Source organism: Sminthopsis crassicaudata, chromosome 5, assembly GCF_048593235.1.
Source record: "Sminthopsis crassicaudata isolate SCR6 chromosome 5, ASM4859323v1, whole genome shotgun sequence".
In the NCBI taxonomy this organism is placed as follows: domain Eukaryota; kingdom Metazoa; phylum Chordata; class Mammalia; order Dasyuromorphia; family Dasyuridae; genus Sminthopsis; species Sminthopsis crassicaudata.
In genome coordinates, this window is record NC_133621.1 from 17,208,036 (window position 1) to 17,230,063 (window position 22,028).

The 22,028-nt window shown below is 48.2% G+C and overlaps 1 protein-coding gene across 5 annotated transcripts in view; it reads left to right on the forward strand.

Moving 5' to 3' along the window:
• Window positions 1-22,028, forward strand: part of WIPF3 (WAS/WASL interacting protein family member 3) — a 64,425-nt gene that overhangs the window by 14,451 nt on the left and 27,946 nt on the right. For 3 of the 5 annotated variants that reach the window (XM_074266681.1, XM_074266677.1, XM_074266678.1), the window contains exon 2: window positions 12,115-12,260. In XM_074266681.1, coding sequence (XP_074122782.1) covers window positions 12,171-12,260 — 90 coding nt within the window. In that variant the 5' untranslated portion in view covers window positions 12,115-12,170. Of the gene's footprint in view, window positions 1-12,114; window positions 12,261-12,314; window positions 12,756-22,028 lie in introns of those variants that run through there. The other 2 variants (XM_074266679.1, XM_074266682.1) reach the window with 2 other exon arrangements.

Below are 22,028 nucleotides of genomic sequence, written 5' to 3' on the forward strand. Positions count from 1 at the left end.
TCCGTCTCCTCCTGTACCCCCCGGGGGGTTGCCAGGGGAGCGCCAGAGTTCGCGTTTCCTTCTCGGGCCGGGAAAAGGCGCGGGGGCGGAGGTGAGGCTCCGCCGGGGATTGTGGTTAGACCTTTCCCCGCCCGCGGTGAAAGGATCTGCTAATCCTGTCAAGTGGATCATTGACTGGGGGGATGGGGGGGGCGGGGAAGGGGATTTTGCTCCGCGAGCTCCTCGCCCGGACTTGGACTACGAGGGGAAAGGCCGCAGGAATGCACGGAACCTCAGGGGCGCGAGGGGGCCCGGCGGCATCTCTGTCCGGAATCCGCTGGTGGCAAGGCGCCACCCGGCCGGGGGGGGCCGCATCCTGGGAGATGGTTCCCGGGAGCCCGCGTGGACAGGGCTTTGGGACGTCTGCGGAACGCTTGGGGTCCGTTCCTTGTCAAATGCCAGGAGCATCCCATTCAATTCGGCTGCCCTGTATTTGTTATCTAGTCTCAGACCCGGGTCCGAGGTGCGGGGGCGCATGGGACCATGGATGGAGAACACAAACGTTTCCAGTCCGGCCTGCGGCTTGTACAGCAAAGGGAACCGCATGAGAGAGAGAGAGAGAGACAGACAGAGAGAGACAGACAGAGACAGACAGAGAGACACACACAGAGAGAGACAGAGACAGAGAGAGAAAGAGACAGAGACAGAGAAAGACAGACAGAGAGAGACAGACAGAGAGCGACAGAAACGGAGACAGAGACAGAGGGAGAGACAGAGAGACAGAGAAACAGAGACACACACACACAGAGACAGAGAGAGAGAAAGGGAGAGAGACAGAGACAGAGAGATATATAGAGAGAGACAGAGAAGAAAGGAAAAGAAAAATCAGCACTCAAAGGGTTTAAGTTTTCCTGAGACAAGAAAGCCAACAAAAGTTTACACAAGATAAATGAAGGAAAAGAATATCACCATCCAGAGGGCCCAGGAAAGTTTTCCCTTAAGAAGTTGCACATAAATTGAGCCTTGAAGGAAACTGAAGACTAAGGCAGAAGTGAGGAGGAAAGCGTTCCAGGCATGGATCTCGGAATTGAGTGATGCCCGATGAGAGCAGCAGCTCGGACAGAGTAGTTCGAGGAGTGGAATAAGCCTGGAGAGGCAGAGACTTTTCACATAGTAGATTCTTAATGAAAATTGGTGGTATTGAATCACATGGCACAAAATTGTAGCAATTATGCTCCGGTCCCTTTAGAAGAGATTTAAATGGGAGGGTTGGGTAGAGATAAGATTCTTCTTAAAAGTATGTTAAAGGTGCTGTTAAAAGCCCCAGGTCAGCGCTGTGCAAGCAGTAGGTCGTCATTCATTGTGGGTTATTGACATCCGATGGTCAAGAGCCGGGATCTGGGGAATCATAATCGTGAGGGAAAGAGGAGCATGGATTCCGGTTTGTTCAGTCCTTAGCTTGACCTTTAACTTGAGACTTCCAAAAACTTGGTGGCATTTATTCATTCATTCGTTCATCTCTTTATCTCTTTATTTGTTTGTTCTTTATTATTTTGCTGAGGCAATTGGGGTTAAGTGACTTGCCCAGGGTCACACAGCCAGGAAGTATTAAGTGTCTGAGACCACATTTGAATCAGGTCCTCCTGACTTCAGGGCTGGGGCTCTATCCACTGCGCCCCCTAGCTGCCCCGGTGGCATTTATTTTGAAAGCCCTTTTAGGTCCACGATGCACTTGCCGGGCTGTGGGGCCTTAGATGAGATGACTTCAGTTTGGGGGAATCTCTTGATGAATCAAAGGCTGATCCACGGAGCGGGAGTCCCTGTGTGAGTCAGCGTGCAGAGCAGGTCCCCTCCGAGTTTGATGGCCCCGTGATCATCCCTGATTGGTCCAGAGGTTGCAGATTCTGTGAGAGGAGCCAGGGCCTGGCATCTTTACTCTCTGAATAGAGAATGACTGAGCGGGAACTTCATCTCCCCATTCTTATTCATTGTTGTTCTTAGAGCTTGCCAAAAATGAGCTCTGCCAGGGCCAGGGGAGCCCGCTGGTGGGTATTTTCGAAGCCTGCGTATGCTCCCTAACTGATGGAGGCTTTAGGAGATTTAGTGAGTGGCTCGCCGCTGAAATAGCTGCCTAAGCCCAGGACCCAGAGGACCTTCTCTCATCAACATGCTGTTATTTCCATCGCACTTGGGTCCCATTCCTGTCTGGCTCCCTGCAGGTCATAGACAGATTGTCTGGAGGGGAGGTGGCGGCTGGTGGGCGCGTGGCCAGCTTGGCCTCGGTGGCAGGTCTGCATTCCTCACCTGGAAGGGCTTTTGTGTGCCATCAGCCACGGAGGGCATCATTAGGCCAGATGGGGACTTCCATCTGTCGTGGAGTGGGGCTGGGGGAGGGAGGCCCAGGACCTGGTAAACTGACATCTGCCCCCTAGGGCCCCATGGCAGAAAAAGTCACCCACCACCTGTGGGCAGAGAGCGTATTTCAGCTGAACCCAAGACCCATTCCCTAGACATTCCCCTTTTATCCAACATACCTGTGTATATACATGTACATGTGTGTATATAGAGAGAACTATTTGTATGTATACAAATATAGGTATCTACCCACTGCTTCCCCACTCATTCTTTCTCTCTGTCTCTCTCTCTCTCTGTCTGTCTCTCTCTGTCTCTCTCTTTTTCTCTGTCTCTCTCTCTCTCTCTCTCTCTCTCTCTCTGTCTCTCTCTGCCTCCCTCCCTCCCCCTCTCCTTCCTTCCTTCCTTCCTCCCTCCCTTCCTCCCTCCCTTTCTCCCTTCCTTCCTTCCTTCCTTCCTTCCTTCCTTCCTTCCTTCCTTTCTTCCTTCCTTCCTTCCTTCCTTCCTTCCTTCCTTCCTTCCTTCCTTCCTTCCTTCCTTCCTTCCTTCCTTCCTTCCTTCCTTCCTTCCTTCCTTCCTTCCTTTCTTCCTTCCTTCCTTCCTTCCTTCCTTCCTTCCTTCCTTCCTTCCTTCCTTCCTTCCTTCCTTCCTTCCTTCCTTCCTTCCTTCCTTCCTTCCTTCCTTCCTTCCTTCCTTCTTCTGTCTCTCCACATACATGCACTTATGTATATATGTATGCATACAAATATAATTGCATACCCACTGTTTCCCCAGACTCTCTTTGTACACCCTCCATAGGCCACTTCTCCTCTTCCTCTGTAACAGGAGGCGCTTGAGCATATAACGTTAGAGTTTTTCAGTGTTTTAAATTTTGCCAAGCTTTCCCCAGCTTTTGAAATCTTTGGTATAAGGGATGAGTCCCAGGGTTGGGAAGGGGAAGGACACAAGCATTTATTTAACAGCTAGTGTGTGTCAGGCACTTTACAAATAGGATTTCATTTGAGGGAAAGAAGGAAAGCTGCCTTGGGAAATGTCAGTGACATAAAAGCAAAAGCTGTCAGCAAAAGTTTACCTTCAGTAAGGGGGCTGGATGGGGTGCTGGCCTCCAAGGCCCTCCGGCTCCGGCTCTGTGCTCCTGCTTGGGGGACTGGTCCCTGGCTCCCGGCCAGATCCAGATATAGCTGGGCAGCTCTCCCACGCTCCTGAATCCACCACAAGGGAAGGGGAGCCCCAGCTGCTTTCCTCAGCCTCTCAGAACCTTCCATGCAGGGAGCCTCAGGAAGGATTTGCACCTTTGGGAGCTCTCCAGGGTCGGGCCCCAGCTTTCCTTTCCTTTTTGCCTGGAATCATAGCAGCAGAGCTGGCAGAGACTCCAGAGGGTCCAATTCTTACCTGATTGGGAAGGGATCCCCTCTACGCCACCTCCCAGAATGGTGACCCAACTTCTAAGGTGGTGTGCGTGCTGGCTTTGGAGCCAGAGATTCTGGGTTCGAATTTTGGCTCTCATATCGTGAGACAAGGGACTTCCTGAGCCCTCAGTTTCCTCTTTGGTTAGATGAGGGGCTTGGACTAGCTGATCTTTAAGGTCCTGTCTAACTTTGAGTCTGCAATCCCAGGAGCCTTTTGCTTAAAGGCTGCAGAGGAGAGGAATCTCCCCTTTCTAGAACGGGGTTTTTCAGCTGCTTCTGGCAGTCTGGTCAAGCTGAATGGACCCCTTCTCAGCAAGGTTTGTAAATGAATAAAATAAAATGTGGATGATTGGAAGGGAAACCACTTCTAAGGAAAAACACCCACACACCCATTTTATAGACCTCAGGGGAAACCTTGCTTAGGGGCAACCCTGGCCCATCCCCTTCTCCTTCCTCAGTGTGATTTAGTGCTGAATTGAAGTCAGGAAGAGCAGGATTTAAGTCCTGCCTCAGATACCTGGGAGCCAGACAAGTTCATGTTCCCGATTGTGCCTCAGTTTCCTTTTTTGTAAAAATAAGAACAGTTTTTAAAATTATCAGAGAATTTTTTTTTAATAGAAGAGAGCAGAAATGAATTTGGAAAAGGAAGCAGACAAGGGGGAACTACCATTTTAAATTCCAGTGATATAAGGGGGGAAATTAAGTTCTGTGTAGTAGGAAGAAGGACATGACCATACCTCTTTTGTGTTATTCTGTGCATATTGAAATGTGCTTATCAAGCTTAAAACAACACTAAGACTTTTGGGACGGCTGACACCATCTTGGTTTGCACAAAGTCTTCCTTTGTGAGAATGCGTCTCCTTGAAGGCAGGCTCCATTGCCTTTGTATCCCCAGCACTTAGCCCAGTGTGAAGCACATAGTAAGCACCGCATGCTTGTTGGCTGATTGGGGTGTAAAATCTAAATACGTCTCGATTTCCATGGATCTGTGACTCCCTGAGGTGCTGTGCCCTTCACTGGTGCAGATCGCAGCTTCCCAGTTGGAAGCTCGTCAGTGTCCCAGGGGCAGCCCAGGCTGCAGGAACATTCATAACAGACTCGGGGCTGGAGAGGGATCTCAGAGACTATCTAGTCCCCATTTTACAGGTTAAAAAACTGAAGTCCTGAGATGGAACGTGATTTCCATAGTTGTACCGCTAGTAAAGAATGGAGTTGAGATTTGAATTGGGATTTCTCTTCTTTCCGTTCAGTTCTCTCACTCCCATGTCAGCAGTGCCCAGTTCCAATGACCTGATGGATTTCATTCACTAGCCGTTACAGTCAGAGCACATCATTCCTAAATACCGAAGCATAAACTCCACAGAGAATTATCAGTACCTCTCCCCCTTGGTACATTCTACTTTGTATTGTACAGGGGGACTCGGAAGTCTGCTGGGAGTTTAAAATTTGTCCAACTTATTGCGTACTTGTCTTATCCTCCACTCTATTCTGATTCCTTCATTCATTCAAGGGATGTTGGCTGTACAATTGGACACTGGAGTCATCAAGCTAGAAATGAGTCAGCCTTTGTCTTCAGGAAGCTTGCAATCTATTGCACATAAACACATGTTTGTAAATAGAAATATAAATAAATAAATATAAATAGTAGGACAGTAATAGCAACAACAATAAAGCATATTCATGTGGAATTTTAAGATTCACAAAACTGTTTACAAATGTTCTTCTCATAGCAACCCCTGTTGTAGAAGTGCTCTGATTATTCCCATTTTACTGAAGAGGAAGCTGAGGCTGCGAAGTTGATATACACTCAGAACTTGAGGTGTAATTTGAATTCACATGTTCCTGAGTCTATCCTACTGCCACCTAGTTCTAATAATAACAAGTGGGGGAACTGAGAAAAACTTCATGGGATTGTAGCATCAGGACCGGAAAAGACCAAGTCTCCTTATGAGTCTCTTCATTTTTCAGGTGAGGAAAGAGGCCTGAAGAAATTAAATGACTTGCCCAAGTTAACATAGCTAGTAAGTTATTGAGAGAGGAGACATTTGAACCCAAATCCTCTGACTTCATATCTGTCGTGCTTTCCACTGTATCATGGTGCTTCTGGGAAGTATATACAGATGTGAGCAAGGGGTGCATGGTCCTAAGATTTTATTTTTCTGAGCTATTTCAGAAGGTTTATTTATACTAAACACCAAGCAGTTGTCTCGCTGACTTCACGATGTCATGGATGGAACCTGGGCTCTAGAAGATGCTACCAGAGAAATGCAAGCATTGGCTCAACTTCCAACCTGGACCGGCCTCAAGAACAAGGCTCGTGTCTGTTTGATCCAAGCATCTGCCTGGTCCGTCATCTACCATAGGGGGTCTTGACTTGTGTGCCATGGACGCCTTTGGCAGTTTTCTGCAGTTTTCCCTTCTCAAAATAATGTTAATTAAGCTGAATACATAGGATCATAAAGGGAACCAAATCTATGCAATAGCAATCAGAATATTTAAAATCCAAGTTCCCAGATCCCTAGGCCCAGAGATGCTTCCCCAGACTGTCTTCCACCAGCTGGCTTTTTTTTTTTCTTAGAGTAACTAATGTAGACAGGTACAAAAAGACTCTAATTTATATTAATGGTCAAAGGATCCAGGACTACAAAGTCATGAAATCTGCAAATGTTGGAGAATTCCATTGAGGGAATAAAAGCCTTTCCAAATTTTTTTTTTTTTATAATTGTTAGCTTTTTTTCCCCCAAAAATTTTAAACACATTTCCAGAAATTCCCATTTTAATACTGTGGGCGAGAAGCCACCAAGAGCTAATGAGTACAACCCGTGTCTTTCTGGAGCCCTCCATTCTGAACTGTCAGATTTGAATAAATGCTTCTCCATAGAATTGCTTAATTGCTGGATCTTCCCCCAAAGGACTTTATATAAAAAGCAATCAAGCAATGTCCATATACAAAAAGAGCTTTAAACAATGAAATGTGAAAAATAATTTGGTGGGATTTTAGCAAGTCAGCAAGCCAGAGTCCCTAACCTAGCTTAGTGTCATCAAGTCAGAGAGGAAGAGAAGGAGCCAAAAAGAAAATTTGCATTAACCCTTTCTGTCCTCTTTCCTGTACTATAGGTGTTTTCTACACCTTTCTTATTTCCCTGATTTGCTTATAAACTTTTCTAGGGACATAGAATATATTTGACCTATTTTTGCATCTCCCACGGTGTGAGTGCAGTGTCTTGTGTAGTCTAGCAGTTGCCATTACACCACACTGCCTTGTGATTGTGAAGGAATGGGAAAAGATCTGACCATCCGGATAGACCACAAGCTTAAAATGAGTTGACAGCATAGTACGGTGGCCAAGAAACCCATGGAGTCATAAGGTACTTTGAGAGAGGCGTATTGTGTCCAGGTCAGGGCTCTGATAGTTCCATGGGCTCTGCCCCATCAGAGGTTCTTATGATCAGTTCTTGGGGCCATTTTTGAGGAAGCCCATTGATAAGCTGTGGCCTGAGAAAAGTGACCACATTAATAAAGACTTTGAAATCTGCTGTACAAAGACCAGTCGAAGGAACAGGATACATTTACTCTGGAGAAGTGAGGAATTATGAAAATACGTGATCTTAGAATAGGTGAAAGGATTCCATATGTATCAAAGTACGATTTGGTTTTTTCTTCTGGGCTGCAGAAAGCCTACTAGAGACACAAATGACTGCCAGGGAAACCTTGCTGCTAGCATTCTGAGCCGTCCAAGGAGAACAGCTCGCCTGGGAAGCTGCTAGTTTCTTTCTCAGGGGAGGTCTTCGAGCCACGGCATGGTGTCCACCTGTTGAGGTGGTTTCTGTTGAGAGCTAAATGGCTTCTGAGGTTCTGGGATCCGGGGACTTTTCTCCAAGTGAAAGAGGTATGTTCGGTGTCAGAGAAGGTCTCTGTTTTCCAGCCTTTACATCCCTCATCCTTTGGCAGCTTTTTGGGCACATCTCTGAAGAGCAAACAGCATCATTGTCATTCTTAGATCCTGACTGGAGCTACACCTGAGACTGTCCATGGAGCAACAGTTTTATAGAGTGACCATGTTGGATGTGTACTCTGTGGTCCAGTGCTATGTCAGATTATTCTTTCATTCTGAAGAACTCAAAGCACTTAAAATATGTTCCGGATAGAATGGTGTACTCCAGATGGGAAATCCAAAACCTATCCCTTATCACAGAATGGCTGAAGGAAAGTGTAAAGTCCTGATCGTCTCTCACTTGTAATCCTTCTCTGGGAGGAGGTTTCTTTTCTCTGTGAATCTTTTTCTCTGTCCTCTTCTTCCCCTCCAAAGTATGGGATTGCTGGACTTCTGAATCCCTGGGACGTCCTCTCCTTGACCCAATCCAGAACTGACTTTCCAGACTCTGACCTCTTTTATCCTCCCAGAGAATGGGCCAGGAATAACTCAGGGGCTTGTGGGAGAAATACTTTAGCCAATGAACTTGCTCCTCTTAAACATGAAAGCTCCTCCCCAGAAGCTCCAAGGGGTAAAACTCCCCTTAAAGGCCAGAACTAGAGAATTGTTAAGTACTGACTTAGCACTTAGAAAGAACCTAACATGGAAGTAAGACTCCCATCCCTTAACTCTCTTGTTGATTCATTTGTTCAGCATTCATTAAGCACTTACTGTGTACATGGCATCATGTTATGTGCTGGGATCCAAAGACAGATGCTGCTTGTCAGGTTGCTTAGATTCTCCAGGGCCATGTAGCATATCCACAGATAAATGGATAGATTTATATAAAATACTCTCTGGCGCACGGGAGACCCAGAAAAGGCTTCCTGTGGGAGAGGGCCTCTGGGTTGGACTGTGGAGGATTAGGCAATGCAGGCTTGAGGGACACCTTGGACCGAGATTGGAACCTGAGTCTGGGAAGCCACATTGCTGAGGCTTTGCAGCCAAGTGAGAGTCAGGAGAGGAAGTAGACATGGCATTCTGAAGGAATTTGGTCAGGGAAGGGAGGAGTACTGTAGGATGGGAGCTAACAGGAATGGCCAGTTCAAGGACTTTTTTTTAAGGGTTGAGGAGACATGAGTGCATTTCTTTTTTTTTTTTTTTTTTTTTTTTTTTTTTTTGTCCATCTCTTATTTTCTTTCTCTCTTTTTTATTTTATTAATTTTATAATTATCCATTTTTTGACATTATATGCATGAGTAATTTTTTTATAATATTATCCCTTGTATTCATTTTTCCAGATTTTTCCCTCCCTTCCTCTACTCCCTCCCCCCGATGACAGGTAATCCCATACATTTTACATGTGTTACAGTATAACCTAGATACAATATATGTGTATAAATACCATTTTCTTGTTGCACGTTAAGTATTAGATTCCAAAGGTATAAGTAACCTGGGCAGACAGACAGTAGTGCTAACAATTTACATTCACTTCCCAGTGTTCCTTTTCTGGATGTAGCTGATTCTGTCCATCATTGATCAATTGGAATTGGATTAGCTCTTCTCTATGTTGAAGATACCCACTTCCATCAGAATCGATCCTCATACAGTATTGTTGTTGAAGTGTATAATGATCCCCTAGTTCTGCTCGTTTCACTCAGCATCAGATGAGTGCATTTCTAAGCAGCAGAAAGAGACAGGAGGGAGGAGGGGATTGAAGATTAGTGAAGGAGTGGGGGTGGTAGAAGGGCATCCCAAGGCTGAGTGAGACAGGTGTGGAAGAGGAAATAATGGGGAAAGACTTCTACTGATTGAAGTGAGGAGCAAAGAAAGGCATTCAGGAACGGTCTCGATTTGAAATGAGGAGAGCAGGTTTTCAGGAATAGCTTTTCGGCACAAATGAGCCCAAAATGTGTAGCTGAGGTGAGCTGGAGGAGTACTGGCCTTGGGAAATGAGCAGAAAGAAGAACTGGGAAGTTGGGTCATTTGAAGGAAGAGCAGTATAGATGGTGGCTTTGAGGAGTTGAGGAAGGAAGGATCAATTGACAGTAACTACCAGTATTTTACTTGAATGAATCCTTTTTTGGGAGGAGGATTATTTTATTTCCCCCATATGTATTTTTACATCTATCTTAACTTTTTAAATACACATTTCTTTATGAATCGTGTTGGGAGAGGAAAATCAGAACAAAAGGGAAAACGATGGCAGAATTAAAAAAAAAAAACAGGAAAAAATGAATGTAGCATGTGTTGATCTTCATTCAATCTCCATAGTTTTCTTTCTGGATGCAGAAGGCATTTTCTATCTACAGTTCATTGGGATCGCCTTGGATCATTGAAACGCTGAGAGGAGCAAAGTCTTTCATAGTCTTGCTGTTGATGTGTATGTTTTCCTGATTCTGCTGCTTTTTCTCAGCATCAGTTCCTGGAAATCTTTCCAGGTCTTTCTAAAATCAGCTTGTTCATCATTTTATAGAACAGTATTATTCCATTAATTTCATATTTATATTCAGCCATTGCCCAATTGAAGGGCATCTACTCAGTTTCCAATTCTTTGCCATACCTTGGATAAATCCTAAAGGAGAGATTTTGTTGAGTGATGGTGGTGGAGGAAGGTCAGAAAATAACAGGGGCCGAGGCAGATGGGAGTATGGGAATAGAGAATGGGGTTTGTACACTGCAGTAGGAGCTGGGAATCACTAGGACCCCTGTGAGGGAGTGGGAGCATCTGACCATTGAGCTGTGAATTCAGGAAGAGCATCGGTGGGTGGAGACGGGTCTCTTTTTGCAAGTTAATTGTTTTATTTTTGTCTGGTTATACATGTATGTTAACTTTTTATTTATTTATTTATTTATTTATTTATTTGGATCTAAGCAATTCTATTTTTATTTTTTAAAAAATTTTTTTATTTTTTTATTCATTTTTCCAAATTATCCCCTCCCTCCCCCCAATGGCAGGTAATCCCATACATTTTACATGTGTTACAATATAACCTAGATACAATATATGTGTATAAATACCATTTTCTTGTTGCACAATAAGCATTAGATTCCGAAGGTACATGTAACCTGGGTAGATAGACAGTAGTGCTAGTATGTTAACTTTTTAAATACACATTTCTTTATGAATCGTTGGGAGAGAAAGAGCAAAATAAAAGGGAAAAAGCATGAGAGAGAAAACAAAACAGAAAAAAAAAGTGAACATAGCCTGTGTTGATTTACATTCAGTCTCTGTAGTTTGATTTCTGGATGCAGATGGTGTTTTCTAGCCAAAGTTACTGGGATTGCCTTGGATGGAGAGAGATCTCTTGGGGGAGGCAGGTGGGATCGTTTACGTGCCTCAAGATCCAGCCTCACAGCAGAGCCCAACAGACCCTGCTCTCCACCAGGCAGGCGCATGTCGGAGCTGATCTCAGGAGTGTTTAAGGAGAGAGCAGAGGCAGGGAGAGATTGGCCAACGGGCCTCTGGAGACACTGGCTGGGTCTGCTCCTGGAGTGGCTTCCTGAGGGATCAAGGCAATGCTGGACAAACCAGATCTGGCTGAGTCTGGGACAAAGTCTGGGGTCTCATTGTGCCTCGTTACCTCATGGGGAGCACTGATCTTCTGTCATAAAATCCTTCCCAGGGGTCTTCCTCGGGAGTATAGGGTGATGGGTCAACCTGGCAGCCACCTGTGACTCTTACAGCTCGTGGGCTCGTAGCCATCCTGCCAGGGGATGATCATCATCTCCAAAGAGCAGCAGAGAGAGTCAGTGGCTGAGGCAGGATTTGAACCAGCCCTTCCAGCTCTAAGATCAGTGTTATTCCAGTGCACCACACTCTAGCCTATGGGCTACAACAATTGGGAAGCTTTGGAATGGGGAAACCGAGGATTTATATCCCGTCTCAGACACTTAGCAGCTGTCTAGTCCTGGGCTCCCCACTTCACTGTTTCCTCATCTGTGAAATGAGAATAATAATACTCGTACTTCTTATTTCATGGTTTGTGAAGCTTAAATAAAATAATATCGATAAAGCACTTCTCTAGTTGTAAGGCACAATAACAACAACAATAATAACAAAATCTATAACTGCTCTGAGATTTACAAAGCACTTTGTCTCATTTAGTCCTCACCAAAGCCCCGGGAGCCAGGTGCTATTAATACCCTCATAGAAATGTAGCCTTGCGGTATAGATGACATATGGAAATGTAGATAGCTGCTTTTATTATCATAATTATTATATGGAAAATTTCTTTTCCAAGGAAGCCCTCTCCTGCCTGTCGTTCTGGGATCTTACATTTCTTCCTAGCCCTAGAACCTGGTCTTTGCGACTCTGCAGCTGAAAATTCTGGGCTCCCAGTCCGCCTAGCTGGAGCGAGCAGGACTGGGCCTCCGAGGAGGACCTTCCTCCTGCCCGCGGCTTTCCCCACATGCACACTTGAAGACTCATAAACTCCATTTCTGTTTTTCTCTTTTCAGAGGTGAGGACGATCTGCAGAACTGTTCATCAGCAGGGAGACCTCCAGCCGTGACATATGCCTGTGCCACCGCCACCGCCGCCGCCTCTGCCCCCACCCCCACCGCCCACCGGGGCGCCTCCACCCCCTCCGCCTTTGGCCCCTCTGGTAAGGCTTGGTTTCCGTCTTGGTTCTTAGCTGGAGCATCCTGGAGTTGGCCAAGCCCATTCTGGGGTTTCCCCTAGCTTTGGGCAGCTCCCCAGGGAGCCCACTGGCTCTGTGGGTGTCAAGGTCAGGGATAAAAGCTCTCAGTGGGCTGGTTATTCTTTGGACTCCTTCTGCCAGCCCTCCCCTGCCTCCCTGAGTGTAATCTCCCCTCTGGGTTCCTGTTGTGGGAAGCTCCCTAATGGACGCCGTTTTTCGTGGAGTCTGCCCGCCCGGCTTCTCCATGCTCTTGGGACATCCCCCGTGAGGTCTGACCAGGACGCAGCAGTGGGGCTGCAGAAAATGCTTCTTTTGGCGATGGCGCCTGTTGCTCTGAAGACTCCCCTCCGCCGAGGCTTTAGTCCCCAGCATTGCCCGACTGGCAGATAGAGAAATAGGAGGTTCTTCATGAACTGGACTGGACCATACTCCTGCCCACGAAATCCTGAACTCTCCTGGGTCAGTGTTGGGCAGCTCAGTTTTTTCTGCTTGCTTATTCATTCTTTCCCTTCTTTTTTCCCTCCCTCCTTCTCTCCCTTCCTTTCTCTCTCCCTTCTTCCTTTCCTCCCTATTTTCAGAAGTTTGTAGGACCCCAGCTTTAAAGATTTGCTTCAAGCCCTCAGTTTTCTAGATGAGGAAACTGGGGCTCTGGAGCAGTTACAATGGCTTACCCAAAGCCACCCAGATAAAACAGGGAGGCCTCCGCTGCAGGACCAGAAGCAAGTCAAGTTATGCATTTATTAAGCACCTTACTGTGCTCCAGGCACTGTGATTAGCTCCAGAGATAGAGAAAGATAAAAAAAAAAAGGTCCCTGCCCTCCGAGAGCTCATAGTCTGGTGGGAGACACAACATGAGACAACTAGGGACAAAGTTTATACGGGATAAATTGGAGATGATCTCGAAGTGCCGAGAGCCATAGACTTAAATCTGGAAAGGATTGCACGTGTCATTTAGTCTAAATCCCAAAGTTCCAAGAAGGGACACACGACACTCCGGAGTGCCAGCTGGACCGGATTAAAATGAAATTGGGACAGAGAAAAGGAAAAATACAGTCTAGCATGGACAGTGTTACTATGTGGTTTTCTAAGAAAAGGATCCGTCGTTTTGTTATTTTGTTGTTTTATTTCCTTCTGACTCCGTGAGCCCATTTGGGGTTTTCTTGTAGGGGGTTGTCATTTCTCTTTACAAATCACTTGACAGATGAGGAAATAGAGGCAAACAGAGTGAAGTGACTTGCCCAGGGTCACATGGCTAGGAAGTGTCTGAGACTAGATTTGAACGTCTATCAGCGAGATAAGTTTATAGTATAAAGTTATAAGTACGAATATATATGCATATATTGCACCTTTATGTACTTAGAATTAATTGCGAGGTGGTTTGGGAAGGAGAGTGCTGACAGTTGGGAAGATTAGGCTTCATGCAAGAGCTGCGTGAGGGTGGGAGGTGTGGGGGGAGGCACCGTGATGGGACGTTCCGAAGGAGGCCCGGAGAAGCCTGGGGAGCTGGGTCACGGAGCGCAGGAAGTGAGGGACGTCTTTCCACAGAAAGCTCAGGGCTCTCAGCTCAATGGGAGAATTCCTACTTGATTCTAGAGGCCACAGGAAGCCTCTGGCATCTCCTGAGCAGAGGAGTCCCATGGTCAGATCTTACTTTGAGGAACATCATTCTGGAAGCTGCTTGGAGGATGGGCTGGAGCCAGAAGAGCTTTGAGGCCAGGAGGCCAGTTAGGAGACTACTGTGATAATTTAGGTGGTAGGGGCCCAGATGGATAGTGTTGGGAATGTGAAAGCTCAAAATGAGCTGAGGTCTGTGACAGAAGCTAAGAGGATTTTATCCATCCATCTGTTATCTCTCCATCCATCCATCCATCATTCCATCCATCCATCTCTCTATCCATCCATCCATCTCTCTATCCATCCATCCATCTATCCATCCATCCATCCATCCATCAACGCTATCTATTATTATCCATCAATCCAAGCTATCTGTCTATTCATCCATCCTCCATCCATTTATCAGTCTATCCATCCATCCAATCTATTTGTCTATTTATCTATACATTTATCATTCTATTTACCTCTTTACCTATCCATTCATCCAATCTGTCTATCTGTCTATCTATTCATCCATTCTCCATCCGTCCATCCATCCATCCATTTATCTGTCTGTCTGTCTTTCTATCTATATGTCTGGCAGTGTGGCTGACTGGGGACAAGAGTGCAGTGAAATAGTGCTGACCTCCAGGAGTTTGCCTTCCCAGGGATGCTCCCCTTGCTCCCCAGACCCTGTCGCCTTCCTCTTCATCCCCATTCTGAAAGCCCCTGGGAGGTGACGGGGAGTTGAGCCCATCCACCCTGCAAGATCCATAATGTCTTGCTAACATAAACCTCCAGACCCACGGGGAGAAAACCCTGTTCTTTGAGGCCCAGGATCTGTAGACTCAGCATAATCAGACGTGGCTTCTTTTGTCAAACCCACAGCATCGCCAGAAAGGAGAAGCCGTTATGTAAGGCACGCTGAGAACGGCAGGGCCCAAAATAGCCGATTTCGAGAACATAGCCCAGCGGCGGTGGGTAGCTCGCTGGCAGCGGGGGCCGCCTGGGGCAGCACCCCTTTGGGCCCCCACTGCTCCGAGTGGCTCCCTGGCCCCTTTGTCTCTAGTGGGATGGCAGCTGGGGGGCCAGGCAACAATAAAACAGAGCGACAGTTGGCCACGTGGGTTGCAGGAATGGTGAAGCTGGCGGTTCTGTGTGGGAACAAGTGAAGGATGTGACTGCATTTCATTTGGACAGCGTGTGGTCGTTACTGGGAGACAGTGGGGCATCCCGAACAGAAGGCTGGGCTCCGAGGAAGAACTCTGTTCCAGGTCTGATTCTGACCCCTAACTAGCCGTGTTCACAAAAAAAAAAAAAAAAAAAAAAAAGCTTCGCTTCTCTGGGCTTCTTTCCTCCCATGCAAAATGGGGATAACAATTCCTATTTTGTTGTGGGGAAAAAAAGTACTTTGTAAACTAAAAGGTGTGAGATAATGGTGGGCAGTTGGTGAATTTTTTCTCTTAAGTGTCAAAGAAAAGTGTTGGGGAGGAGGGGGAAGCAGCTGAGTATATTGAATTTGGAATGCTCCGTTGTTTAGCTACGAGGGGGTTGGGTTGCAGTCCCTTCCAATCCTCCCGGGCACCCATATTCTTCTTGCCTAGCTGGTGGCCACGTCTCATGGCCAACCTCTATCACAAGTAGCCCATCTCCTCCTTTGGAAGCTAACCAGGGTGTAAGTGAGAGAGGGCTGAGCCAGGACGCAGAGTCCCGAGTTCTAATGCTGCCTCTGATGTCACTTGTTGACATTACCGTGGATGAGCCGCTTCCACTTTTCTGGTTCCCAATTATTCCATAAAGCAAACAGATTGACTGCATGATCCCTAAGGTCCCCTTCAGTCCTGACCTTCCAGATAAGAAGGTATCGCTTATGGTCACCTCCTTTTGCTAAATGAAATTCGTCTTGGAGCACCAGTCTTAAAATATTTATGCCAATATGTAAAGTGTGTATATGTACAGCTCCTATATCATACACATGTATGCACAGGCTACATATGTGTATATCCCATGGGTGACACGCCATCTTACCCCAGTCGTTTGGCTTCTGCTCGTGGAACACTCTTTCTTTCTTATCTCCGCCCGTCAGCCTCCCCGGTGGCCTTCAAGGTTTTGTTCTAATGCTTTCAAGTACCCTCTAAAATTACTTGGTATTTACTTGGTTCTGATTTTCATAGGATCAAAATTGAGAACTGGAAGGGACTGGAGGGACCATTAAGTCTAACCCTCTGGTTCTACAGGGGTGGAAACTGAGGCCCAAACTGACTGAGGGACTTGCTCAGGATCACACAGCTATTAAATATCCAAGACAGTGTTTGGAGGCTTTCACTCCAGCATTCTAGCCACTGAGCCACTTGATAGCATATTTTGTAGTTATTTTGTGTATTATATTTGGGATTGTGTTGTACTTCCCCATTCCCCGGTCAAATATAAATTTCTTGGAGCAGAGACCACTGGGCTTGGCCCTTGGGAACCACTTACCAAATGTTTATTGGATGAATGAATGAGCACTAAGGCTGGGGTTTTTCTTGCCTCTTCCAAGAGTCTAAAGCTTTCCATATGGCCTGGATTGGGGGACATGGCCCTCTCCGTGCATTCTGTGGCCCACCTCCATGCCTGGTTTGGGGGCAAGGAGAAGATAGTAGCCCCCAGTAGAAAAGGTCCAGGCTATCCTGCAGATCCTGAGGCACTGGGAACCCCACCTTCGAGCCATGTGATCAGCATGGGAAGCCAGCAGCAGGGACGCTGTTGTTCTTGGCTCTTGGATGATGAGGGGAAAGCTGATGGAAAAGATAGTCTCTTTATCAGGATCTTGGTGGGGCCTGTTTTCTCTTCCTAGGCATGTTCTCCAAGTTGGGGAGGAAAAAGAGAAGGATCTTTCCAGGACTTCTTGGCACAGAGCTTATAAAAAGGGGTGGGATTTTTTCTAAAGTTAAGAGAGGCCGGAAATTTTGTGTAATTGTGTATGGCTCAGTAGTAGATGGAAAAAGTGACCAGGGGCATCTGGGCACTCCCTGTGAAATGAGGGAGACAGAGCTTTATCCTAGTTGGCCCTAAAGGGGAGCAGCTCTGATGTGGAAATTATGGAGATGTGATGGAAAGTGGCAGAATGCAGAGAAGGCTGGGGCAGCTAGGTGGTGCAGTGGATAGAAATCAGGAGCTGGTGACCATTAACAGTTGGGGTCCTTTGTAACTAGAAAATGGAAAATGGGGTCCTTTGTAATTAGAAAAAAGAAAGTGTGGAGTTCTATGTAATAGAAAACAGAAAGTGGGGTTCTATGTAACTAGAAAACAGAAAGTGGGGTTCTATGTAACTAGAAAACAGAAAGTGGGGTTCTATGTAACTAGAAAATAGAAAGTGGGGTTCTATGTAACTAGAAAACAGAAAGTGGGGTTCTATGTAACTAGAAAATGGAAATTGGGGTCCTATGTAAGTAGAAAATGAAAATTGGGGTCCTCTGTAACTAGAAAATGGAATTCTGGAAAAAAACATGAGACTTAGGAGTCAGAACACTTGGGTTCAGATCCATGATGTGTTAATTAACCTAGGAAGCTGCTTCCCTTGTCTGACACTCATTTTCCTCACCTGTGAGTTGAAGAGGTTGACCAGATGCTCTCTAACAACCCTTACAGATAGGAAGAGTGATACATGGTAAATGTGAGAAATGTTATATAATGGCATGTCAAGATTTGCAAACATTTCATTTGATCCTGACATTAACCCTGCTAGGAAGTACTATTATTTCCCCCCATTTTGTAGCTGAGGAAACAGACTCAGGTGAAGTCATTTGCCCAGGATTAGTAAGAGACTCCAGGCCTGGTGCTCTATCCACTGAACCACCGGGCTGCCATTGGAGTTGGAAGAGAGTTGACCATATCCCCCAAGTCTTTCTTGTAGCTAGGATGCTTTGGAGGAAGTAACATGTGCCCAGCAGTTCTGGCTCAGAAGGAAGCCCTCTAGAATAAAGACTGGTTCCTATCTCAGCTGGAGGAGGTCCCAGAGAAAGGAGGCAAGAAGGTAGCATGGGGGGGGGGGGGGGATGGAAACAGGCAGGGGTTTGAAGTGGGGAGAATTCTGGAATTCTGGCTCTGCTACTTACCACCTGTGTCACCTTGGTTACTCTGAACTCCATGATCTTCATCCGTGAAATGAGGAGGCGGAGCTCCGAGGCTGTTTCCTGTTCTAAATGCACCAAATCCTTTGAAAACGCCCCTTACTCCCTCCCGTAGCTTCTTCTTGGACTGTTCCTCTCTAGCTTTTTTCTCTTTCTGTCCCACTGTAGTCTTAGTGAAGGAGAAAGCAGGACCACGAGAAGGAGCCTGGGCTGCATAAGAGAGACAATGATTGATACAAAGTAGGCAGAGAGGCATCGGGCCCTGCTTGTCTTTCTTCCTTGGGCCTGCCCTTCATTTCTCCTCTTTATCTACCTTATCATGTAATGGTAGAGACACTCCCGGAACAGATTCACCCACTTAAAGATGAATGATGACCCCCATTTGCATTGCTTTGTTGCCTCCCATCAATAAAGAGCAGGATCTGTCTTTCTGATTAGGAGGAGATGGGGAGAATGCTGAATTTTCAGATTTAAATCTCCACAAGTTAATTGAATTGAAGGTCTAATAGTGCAGTCAGTCTGGGCGGATTGGTCCACAGGCTTCTTGGGGGGAAGGACCCCCTGCCTGCTGTTTACTTTGCATCTCTCCATGACTAAGCCCTGAGATCTCCTAATGATTCTCTGATAACCCCTATAGCGTGAGCTGTACTGGCAAGGCTTACAGCTGAAAGGCTTGATTGGCTGATAACTTCGTCACTCTTTGGTTGACCAGAAGCCATATTTTGGGGACAGCTGATACTCAATGTTGCTAAAATACCTTCAACTGCTATTCTTTCCCCACACGAGACGCTCTGGCTTTTAGTAGACTAGAATGTTGGCCCAACGGTTGATATGATTGATAGAGATAAATGTAGGCTATTAAACTTTAAAAAAATCAAATCCATAATTATAAAGTGGGGGAAGTCTGGCTAGACGGCAGTTTGTCGGGAAAGGATCTGGCTTTTTAATGGACTCTAAGTTCGGTTTGAGTCAGCAATGGGACAGAGGAGCCAAGAAAGTGGCTGCGGCCTCGGATGCATTTGCAGAGACAAAGTGCCCAAGAGGAGGGAGGTAATGATTCCACGCACTGTGCTATTTTCTGGCCAGACCCTGGCTGGCCGCTCGTGTTCTGTGCCGGGCATCCCATGTACAACTAAGCAGTGAAGGGCCTGGGGTGCCAGGACTGTGGGGTATTGGGTCACCACAGAAGTGGGGGACTCATGGGAGTCCGGGGAGAGCTGGATTTGAGCTTTGGAATGGATAAAGATTTGTCCTACTTGGCCCCAAAGGGGAGTAAGTGGAGCAGCCATGATGTGGAAGTTACGGAGATGTGATGGAAAGCGGCAGAATGCAGAGAAGGCCGGGGCAGCCAGGGGTGCAGGGATAGAAATCGGGAGCTGAATTCAAATTTCACCTCAGACACATAATCCTGGACAAGTCACTTAACCCTAATTGTCTTGGGAAGGAAGGAAGGAGGGAAGGGAGGGAAGGGAGGGAGGGAGGGAGGAAGGAAGAAAGGAGGGAGGGAAGGAGGAAAGGAAGGAAGGAAAGAAGGAAGGAAGGGAGGAAGGAAGAAAGGAAGGAAGGAAGGAAGGAAGGAAGGAGGGAGGGAGGGAAGGAAGGAAGGAAGGAAGGAAGGAAGGAAGGAAGGAAGGAAGGAAGGAAGGAAGGAAGGAAGGAAGGAAGGAAGGAAGGAAGGAAGGAAGGAAGGAAGGAAGGAAGAAAGGAAGGAAGGAAGGGAGGAGGGAGGGAAGGAGGGAAGGAAGGAAGGAAAGAAGGAAGGAGGGAAGGAAGGAAGGAAGGAAGGAAGGAAGGAAGGAGGGAGGGAGGGAGGAAGGGAGGAAGGAAGGAAGGAAGGAAGGAAGGGAGGAGGGAGGGAAGGAGGGGAGGGAGGGAGGAAGGAAGGAAGGAGGGAGGGAAGGAGGAAAGGAAGGAAGGAAAGAAGGAAGGAAGGGAGGAAGGAAGGGAGGAAGGAAGGAAGGAAGGAGGGAGGGAAGGAGGGGAGGGAGGGAGGAAGGAAGGAAGGAGGGAGGGAAGGAGGAAAGGAAGGAAGGAAAGAAGGAAGGAAGGGAGGAAGGAAGGGAGGAAGGAAGGAAGGAAGGGAGGAAGGAAGGGAGGAAGGAAGGAAGGAGGGAGGGAAGGAAGGAAGGAAGGAAGGAAGGAGGGAGGGAGGGAAGGAAGGAAGGAGGGAAGGAAGGAAGGAAGGAAGGAAGGAAGGAGGGAAGGAGGGAGGGAGGGAGGGAAAAGAAAAGAAAAGAAAGAAAGACTGAGGCCGTTCCGATGTGACCTCAGGCACTTGCTGGCTGGGAGAGCCGCGGCAGGTCCCGGAGCCCGCGGGTTTGCCCGTATTTTAAAATGACCGGACCACGTAGAACAGGCAGGACATTCGAGCGCCCGGGAGGACTGAGCTCAGCGATATTTAGCTGCGGCAGAGTGTGCGGCTAAATATGAGGGAGAGCTGGGTGCCCTTGGGCCTTGGCGGCAGAAAGCCCGTGGGGCGGGGGCGGGGCGCCCAGATCGCCGGGTGGCGAATCTCGGGTTAGCGGCCCCCGAAAGCTGGAGCGTGGACACCCCCCGCCCCCAGGATGCATAATTCATGGAGGGGCTTCCCAGGGCCCGGCGGCCTCGGAGCGGCCCGGAGGAGTTGCCTGTGAGAGGGAGGGCAGCGCGCCGAGGCTTTGTGGGGACCTCTCGGATCCGCCGGCTGTGAAAGGGGCCGCAGGCTCTTGGAAAGAAGCTTAGCGCCCCCCCCCCCCCCCCCCGCGATGATTTGCTCGGGGCTGGCCCCCGGGAATACTGAGGCGCTCGGCACTTGTCCCCCCGGCGCTCCTCGGACGTCCTGGGTGAGAGCTCGGACGGAGCTGGGCAGGCCCCAGCCTCGGTGACGCGCCCCGGGCCCGGACACGGGGTCTTTCCGCCCGATCTCAGGCCTCCCCCCGCCGGGAGCACCTCGGGGCTCCTTCTCTGGGCCTCCCGGGCCTGTCACTCAGCCGGACAACGAGCCGGGCCGGGCCGCCGGGAGCTCCGTTCTGTGCCGCTATGTGGCCGCGCTGTCACTTAGGGAAGGCTCCGAGGCTCTCGTTGCCAAAGGCGGCCTTGGCCGAGGTTGGGGCCGGAGAATGGGGGGGGAGGGGGGTCAGAAAACCCCGTTTTTCAGGGGGGGAGGGGCGGAGGCTGCCACAGCCGTCTGACTGTACAGGGAGGGAAACAGAGGCCCGGAGGGGGAGGTGAGCGGGGAAGGGGGTGCAGCGCGTGGCTGCCCGAACAGGCCTTTGGCGCCGAGGGTCATGAATCTTCTCTTTAAAGGTCAGAAGCGGCAGGCCCGGGACTTCCCAAAGCTCCTTAAATGGCAGAAAGAATAATTACAAGGAACCGGAGCCTTTCTGAACCCCCGATTTCCCCCCCCCCAGCGGGTGCTCAGAGTTTCTCTTCCTGTCCCCGGCGCCCCCCACCCCCCCCCCTCTGGCCCAGATCCCAGACATGGTCCCTCCTGTCCCTCCTTGGAGATGCTTCCCAGGCTCAGCTCGACTCTTACACTGACTCAGGCAGGTGGTAGGTGGCAGAGCCATGGGGGGGTACAGAAGGTGAGCCGCTGGGGAGACCACTCCGCTTCCCAGCCGTCAGAGGTCCTGGCCTTGTGGGTCTCGTCGTCTTCCTCATCAGTCCTAAAGGCTCCAGGAACTGAGGCTCATTCTGACTTTTGCCAACAACATTTGTGAGTTCTTCAGAGGCCAAGTAGAAACCGTGTCCAGCCGGTGCCCGGGCCACGGGAGAATGACTCAGGAGCTCACCAAATGTCCCTCAAATTCTTCCTGGCTCAGCTCCATTTTTTTTTCCTGAGGTGATTGGGGTTAAGTGACTTGCCCAGGGTCACACAGCCAGGGAGAGTTAAGTGTTTGAACACGTGGGTCCTCCTGACTTCAGGGCCGGGGCTCTATCCACAGCTGCCCCCATCAGCTCCATTTTTGCAGGAGCCTGTCTCAGGCCCCCTCAACTCCCCTTCTCAGGCTCCTTCCATCCATTCCACAGGCGTCTTGCTGGTACCATG